Source organism: Rhincodon typus, chromosome 24, assembly GCF_021869965.1.
Source record: "Rhincodon typus isolate 14 chromosome 24, sRhiTyp1.1, whole genome shotgun sequence".
Classification (NCBI taxonomy): domain Eukaryota; kingdom Metazoa; phylum Chordata; class Chondrichthyes; order Orectolobiformes; family Rhincodontidae; genus Rhincodon; species Rhincodon typus.
In genome coordinates, this window is record NC_063355.1 from 11286961 (window position 1) to 11294994 (window position 8034).

An 8034-nucleotide genomic window follows, 5' to 3' on the forward strand; every position below is an offset into this window, starting at 1 on the left:
AACGATGACCGTGAATCCATTGTTGATTGTCAGGAAAAATGTATCTGGTTCACTAATGCACTTTAGGGAAGGAAACTGCCATCCTTACCTGGTCTGGCCTACATGTGACTCCAGACCCACAGCAATGTGGTTGACTCTTAATTGCCCAGAGGGATAGGCAATAAATGCTGCCTAGCCAGCAACGCCCTCATCCCATGAATGAATGAAAAGAATAAAGATTGTTGGGAATATCTGGGCTGAGTTGGGCATAATTTATAGAACAGAATTTCATAGAATCCCTACAGCATGGAAACAGGCCCTTCGGCCCAACAAGTCCACACCGACACTCAGAGCATCCCACCCAGACCCATCCCCCTAATCTACACATCCCCTAACACTATGGGGCAATTTAGCATGGCTAATCCACCTAACCTGCACATCTTTGGACTGTGGAAGGAAACCCATGCAGACACAGGGAGAATGTGCAAACTCCACACAGACAGTTGCCCGAGGGTGGAATTGAACCTGGGTCCCTAGTGCTGTGAGGCAGCAGTACTAACCAATGAGCCACCTATTATTAGTGTTTTGTCTGTAATTCTCCAACCATGGAGACCCCAGCCCCTTCCACCTTACGCAACACTTGGATTATTCACATGATTTGAGGATTTTCATTAAACATATTGCACATCAATATCTCTCAAAATAGCCCTCTATAATAAAGTAGTTCTACTGTTAAAAATATGGAAATAAGTATCACCTTCACAAAATGTTCACGGCTTTTGTTGAAAACCAACTGCCCACGTGCAGTTTAACTCCTCTTGCCTTCTTTTTCCTCAGAGCTTGATCCAGGCCTAAAGCATGTTACAAGGTAGTCCGCTTTGGTTGGCATGGTTACGGTGCAGTAGAGGACATCTGCGCTGGAATGAAGGTCTCTATACTGCTGTGACTCGGTGACAGAAGGTGGCTATGGCCATCCGTTGGCTCTGTGTTTTGATACATGACCAGACTACCTGAGGAAACTGAGTGAAGAAGCGAAAGGTATTTGTCACAACACTGATATTCATTCAAAACACTCTTTACACCCGTCTCCCAATGGCTTCGAGGTAAAGTCCCTGGGAAAGATTACTGTCTTCAGTTTGCCCGGATAGTAATGTCCAAATGGGTATCCCTTGCACTTTGTAGAACCTTCCCCAAATAAAGTGCACATATGCGATAATAATTGATGCATAAATTAGAAGGAAGTTAAGGAGAAAGTTGTCATGCAATAGGTGACAGAGTTGTGAAGGCAGAAACACTAATTACAAATAAAAATACTCAGAAATGCACTTGATGTACTGTAACCTACCAGGTTACAATCAAGCTAATGTTTCGAGTCCAGGTGACTCTTTATCAGAGTTATTAGCTTGCTCTCTCTCTGTGGATGCTGCCTGATCCGCTGTGATTTCCAGTGTTTGTTGTTTTCACTACAGATTCCAGCATCTGCTGTAACTTGTTCCTAGGTTACAATCAATTTCTACGAAACTGCGTAACTGAATAGCAAACCAAAAGTTTCCACACAGACCCGAGTTATCATTCACTCATGGTCAACCCAAACAAATGCAAAGTTCCTCTGCTCGTAAGTGTATAGGTGCCTGGAGCGTCGGAGGCTGAGGGGTGACCTTATAGAGGTTTATAAAATCATGAGGGGCATGGATAGGTTAAATAGTCAAGGTCTTTTTCCCAGGATAGGGGAATCCAAAACTAGAGGGCATAGGTTTAAGGCGAGAGGGGGGCAAGATTTAAAAAGAACCTAAGGGGCAACTTCTTCATGCAGAGGGTAGTGCGTGTATGGAATGAGCTGCCAGAAGAAGTGGTGGAGGCTGGTACAATTACAACATTTAAAAGGAGTTTGGATGGGTGCATGAATATGAAGAGTTTAGAGGATATGGGCCAAATGCTAGCAAATAGGACTAGATTAATTTAGGATATCTGGTCGACATGGACGAGTTGGACTGAAGGGTCTGTTTCCATGCTGTACGACTTATGACACAAAAAAATTTAGAGGGGTAATTATTACAGACCTAGAGGAAGGTGTTTGCTTTAGACATCTTTCTCGGTTGGCATAGACATGTTAAAAGGCCAAAGCCCTCTTCCCGTGCCATAAATTTCTACGCTTTTTCAGAATGAAGGTAGGATAACGATAGTTTTGGGTTTGACTGACCTGTCTCCTCAATCAAATAGCCTGCCCTCACGTATAAGACCACATGGGTGACCAGTGACTGTTGTCAATCAAACTTGTCAGCGGAATCAACAGTTTCAGGAGAGGTGCAGATGGATGACTATGGGTAAAATGATGGGTTTATTTGTATATTTTGTCTTCTTGTACAATTAGCACCTGGCAGGATTTCACAGGTGTAAGTCATATAGTGGTAATGGTAGAATAAACTGCATTATCGTGCCACATGCAAAAATATATTAAATTTAGTCAAGCTTAAAATTTCCTTTGTGAATCTGTGGGTTAAAACATAATTCTTTTTAACTTGGCCAGCTTTTCCCTGTGTTGTCATATTGAACCAAACAGCAGTAGTTGTAAATATTGTTTGCAAATCGACCAACAGTAAAACAAAGATTGGATGGAAGACATGAAATGATAAATTACAGAGTAGCGAGATAAAACATCAAGGCTAAAAATGTCAAACATGTCAAGAGCTATAATAATAATTAACTTTTAAATTACTATACACATCCATGATTAGACATAGTGGTTAACTAGCGCTGTAAATTATAAAAAGATTATTTCTTAAAAGCCACTTATTGAAAGGCCAAGCGAAATGGCCAAAATGCTGCAGATCTGAGTTAACCTTGAGGGAACTGGTCATGGCTGGCACAGCTTGCACGCTTTGGAAAAGACAGGAGAGAAACAGTCATCCAACCTTCCTACTGCTTATCCACCATTGTGTACCCTGGCCTGAAAACTTTGGCCTTGGGTGGCGACAATATGTGGGCCAGGCTGGATTCCCACCAAAGTCAAATACCAACTTGACTCAGGCTGGAAAAACAGAGCTGTGGTTAAAGAGGCCTTGGTGCCTCTGAATGAGTACTTTTCAATGATTCATGGCAGGAAGAAAGAGTGTTAAACTAATGTTTTTGTTGAAGAGAAAGGAAGAGGAAAAAGTGTGAAAGAGCCTTTTACGTTTGGCCAGTCCAACGTCTTTACTTTTTGGGTAACATTATGCAATTCATTGCTAATTTTAGCAAGGAGATCAGTCTGTACCTATAACGATGTTTGAACATAAGCTGGGTGAAGAGATAAGAGCTGGTTAAGATCATTCAGTCACATAACGTTCGGCAGCTGTACTGTTAAATTGGGAGGTGAGTTTAACAAAGTAGACTTGCTTTTAAATAGCAAAGTGATGAACGTTGTATATACATTAAGGATTCATCTGAGTTAACATTACATCAGTTATTTTAGGTTGTAGAAAATGTGAAGGATTTAATCCTCAGCTACTGAATGTATATTATGATTGACGTTAAATCGGAGGTAACTTCTCCATTTATTTCTGCCCCCTTTCCAAACTGTTTGATACATCTGGTTGACGTGGTGGTAGAATTTTGCCAGTATCTTTTGGAAATAGTAGGGGGGGTGTGTGCTACACTGGGCTACCTGTCATTTCCTCTCTCTGCCTGTACATTAGTTACACTCACTCACCATGTCCATGCTACACTCAGCTATAGTCAAGGACTCAACGGGTATGAGATATCCATGTATGAGTCCACCGTTTTGGGAGAAGGTAGTAGACCCCAAGGATTAAATGACCTGATGAGTACAAGAGTGGGGCCTAAGGGCTTGTTCTGATCTGAACCTAGCCTTTCAAACCTGTCTAATCCGACATACAGTAAAATTTCCAATTACCTGCTGTTGCCCCTGTGCCCTATTTACAAGGATTGTGCATTGGAAAGTCACATGACTTTCTGTTTATTTTACCTCCATTACAGGAGCCAGAAAATCTGCTCCAATTAATATAAATCGAGTTAGCACTGTTACTTCCATTTCACTCAGGATGGTTATTCCAGCTAGTGCACCACATTGGACAACAAATCTTCGGATTCGAACTGAAGTTCATGACACGTACAAGAAGAATAAATAATGGAAGCTGCTTGTTAATGGGTTGGGTTAGAGAGAAGGATGACAGCTTTGTACCAGAAGGGTGCAGTGTTACACTTTGCATTCAGTCCTTGAAGATGTGTGACTTGAAAAATAGTGTATAATTAGTAGGTTACCTACTTCATGATAAAAGGGACCCCTGACGACACCAGCTCTGCTGTACATTATCAATCAATACTACACTTCATTATTTATATGATCTCAGTTCTGGTAGTTACTGAGAAGGTAGGCTTGCTTAGGGTCCACAATGTCACTTCATGAAGGACACAGAAGAAGGCTTTTCCCCCATGTGGTAAAATGTAGCAAATGAGTGGGATGATTTTGCCTCCTCAATACTCCAAACAAAATTGTAAATGTGGTGCAGGGCTGGATGAACACAGCAGGCCAAGCAGCATCATAGGAGCAGAGAGGCTGACGTTTCGGGCCTAGACCCTTCTTTAGAAAAGGGGGAGGGGAAGGGGGTTCTGAAATAAATAGGGAGAGAGTGGGAGGCGGATGATCCTATGATGCTGCTTGGCCTGCTGTGTTCATCCAGCCCTGCACCTTGTTGTCTCGGATTCTCCAGCATCTGCAGTTCCTACTATCTCTGACTCAAAATTGTAAGTGTGTTGTTCTTGACACATGGATGACTGCACTTGAAATACCGAGAACTTCGGTAATACATTTACAACGATTAATTGTTTGATATATTGTTGTCAGCTAAATTTTCAACCTGCCATCCCGGCCCATCATAGAAAAGGCCAAATTTAGTTTCCATTGATTTTGATTGACTGAATTTCCCTCAAAATAATAAAATTGTTGCTTGAAGAAGGTGACTATTGAAGGATATGAGGTGAGGAAAAGAGAGTGGGAATACACTAGGTGGTTTATCTTTGGAAAGCCACAATTTCCCTTGCTAAGAGCCTTAATTGCCTTCAGGGTGTGAATGGCTTTCAGGGTAAAAAGTACTTGGGGTGGCTTTGCATTGGAATAGTTGAGTCATTTTAGTCATCAGTATGGAAATTTGCATCAAAGTTTGTCAACCTCAGAAACAATTCAACAAATAGTTTTCTATTGGCTGTGGAGAGCACATTAAATTGCCACTGAGTCACTCATTCTAACAAGTTAGTCAAAAGACTCAAGGCATAGATCCTTACTGAATCAATCATAGAATCCCCACAGTGTAGAAGCAGGCCATTCGGCCCATCGAGTCCACACTGACCTTCCAAAGAGCATCCTACCCAAACCTACCCCCCTACCCTATACCTGTAACCCTGCATTTCCCATGGCTAATCCACCTAGTTTACACATCCCTGGAAACTATGTGCAATTCAACATGGCCAATCCACATAACCTGCACATCTTTGGACTGTGGGAAGAAACCAGAGCAACTGGAGGAAACTCACATAGATACAGGGAGAATATAGCAATTGCACATTCCCAATTTCCTTCATCCAACATGGGAAGCCTTGCCTTCAGCCCTTTAACATCTAACTCTAAATCTCTCTACCTAACTCTCACTTTTTTAAGGTGCTCTTTAAAACTTTGTTCACTTGTCTCAATATGTCCTTATCTGCCTCAATGTCAAATTTTGTCTGTGTTCAATTGAGCATGTAACCATAGAGTTCGTACAACAGTCTATGCTTTGTAAACATGAACCACTTATTTGTCTAAGTGGGTCCATTTAAATCCTCATTATTCGCTATCTGCTGGTTTCTAGCCAAAGTAAATGTCTTGAAGTGGACTAACCTTTCACATCCTTCAAGAAATTAGTTTATACATGATAGAGTCCTTGCATTTCTGTGTGGAAAATTTCTGCTGATGCCTCACAAATGTATTCAGCAAGGAGGGGAGCTGTATAGACCAGATTGAAACCTGGAGCTGAGCTGAGTTGGTAGGGTTCCTGTTGTCTGGATGGACTGTCTCCTTTGGCTATAGTCTCTGTTATGTATTACTGAAAGCTGTGGATGCAACATCCTCTGTGTTAGTGGTGGTGAGAATGGATATTAAATTTTCTTCCAAATACATCCATCAAGCAGTGATGATGTCGTGCTTCTTGAGTGTTGAGCATTCACTCACACAACTGATTTGAACCTTGTAAATAGTAGAGAGGAATTGAGAGGTCAGGTGGAGCTACTGCTAAACAGACTCTTTATTGCTCTTGTAGCTGTTGTGTTGAAATGCCTCGTCTTATTAAGTGAACTCCAGAATACAGATTCGAGCAACGTATCGACAATAATGTCATTGAAGGGCATGGTGAAGGGGTTGGATCTTTTTATAATACCTTCATGGGATCTGGGTGTTTCTGGCTATACTAGCATTTATTGCCCATCCCTAAAAGTCAACACCATTACTGTGGGTCTGGAATCACATGACATTTTCCTTCACTAAATGATATTATGAACCAGATGGGTTTTTCCCAACAATTGATAATGGTTTCATGGTCATCATTAGACTCATAATTCTAGAATTAATTATTGAATTGAAATTCCACCATCTGCCATGGTAGGATTTGAACCTGGGTCCTCAGGACATTATCTGGGTCTCTGGAATTACAGTCTAGCAATAATACAGGTAGGCCATTGCCTGCCTCCCCCAGTGTTCTTGGAAATGGTCATTACTTCACCAAAATGTTAATCTGCTGCTTTTCAGCTCAAGTCTGTGTGTTGCCCAGACCCTAAGGGTGGTATCTTTTAGTCATTCCCATGATGTGTCGCCACCACTAATTCTCTGTGAGAAGATGATGATGTGCTACCTTCTTGACATTTCCTATTGAAATATGTTTTACTAAGATCACTGCAGTTAATGTCCTCCAGAATTTCAATCTTGCTCCACCTCAGTTTCAAGGGTGACACCCTGCATTTCATTCTTGCATCCTCCATGTGCACTTAGCAAGGTTCAAAGGAAGAAAGAAAGAATTTGAATATTCCCTCCTGAATCCCCTCTGCCTCTCCACCTCTCTCTCCATCTTTCAGACACTCATCATTCCCTTGACATGGTCTTAAGTCACAAAAATAGAAATAACTGGAGAAGCTCAGCAGGTCTGGCAGCATTTGCGGAGAGAGAAACAGAGTTAATGTTTCGAGCCTGGTGAATCATGTTCAGAAGAGTCACTGGACCTGAAACGTTAACTCTGATTTCTCTCTGCATATACTGCCAGACCTGTCTAGTTTCTCCAGCTATTTTTGTTTTCGTTTCAGATTTCCAGCATCTGTGGTTCTTTACCTTTTGCTCATAGTTTTAAGACAATAGTCTAATTTAAGTCTAATGTCTCTCCTATGTTAGCTTAGTGTCAATTTGGATCCAACTTGAAATATAACAGGACATTAAGAGTGCTATATACATTCAATTTTTCATGTTTTTAAAATCACTTTTTGATTTTAAAATAATGTAGTCCCTTTTCCACTCGTGATCTGTAAAGCAATTAATGGTGGCCCACATACAAAGATATTCCATTCCTCGTTTCCAGGCAGACAATTTTTGAGACTTATCATGGGATGTTCCAGTGATGAGCTTTGTGTTTCCCTATGGTCTTGCTACCTGACACATTAGTGCAGCTCACAGGTAAATTTATGCTTAGCCTGAGTGTTCACAGACTTTGTGACGGAGAGCAGGATTGAATTTAAAAATACATAAATCTTCTTGCTGTTCCCAAAGCAGGTATCCCGCTGAGGCTGTGAGAAGGTGAAGCAGATGATGCTGCAACATGCCTGGCTGAAGGTACCACGCAGGCAGAACACCCACTGCAAACTGAGCTTGTAATGAACAAAAGGTTGCATATTCTCTCACTGCACTGACTACACACAGCGTATTAGAACACGGCTATCATAAATAACAACAATGACAACAAAGTTGCTGGAAAAGCTCAGTAGGTCTGGCAGCATCTGTGAAGAAAAAAATCAGAGTTAACGTTTCGGGTCCGGTGACACTTC

The 8034-nt window shown here is 41.4% G+C and overlaps 1 protein-coding gene across 1 annotated transcript in view; it reads right to left on the bottom strand.

Annotated features, from left to right (window-relative positions):
- Positions 1-753: 753 nt before the first annotated feature.
- LOC109926186 (hepatocyte nuclear factor 1-alpha-like) overlaps positions 754-8034 on the bottom strand; it is a 135940-nt gene continuing 128659 nt past the window's right edge. Inside the window, exon 6 of the mRNA XM_048611705.1 lies at positions 754-998. Within this exon, the coding sequence (XP_048467662.1) occupies positions 871-998 (128 nt within the window). The 3' untranslated portion in view covers positions 754-870. The remainder of the gene's footprint in view (positions 999-8034) is intronic.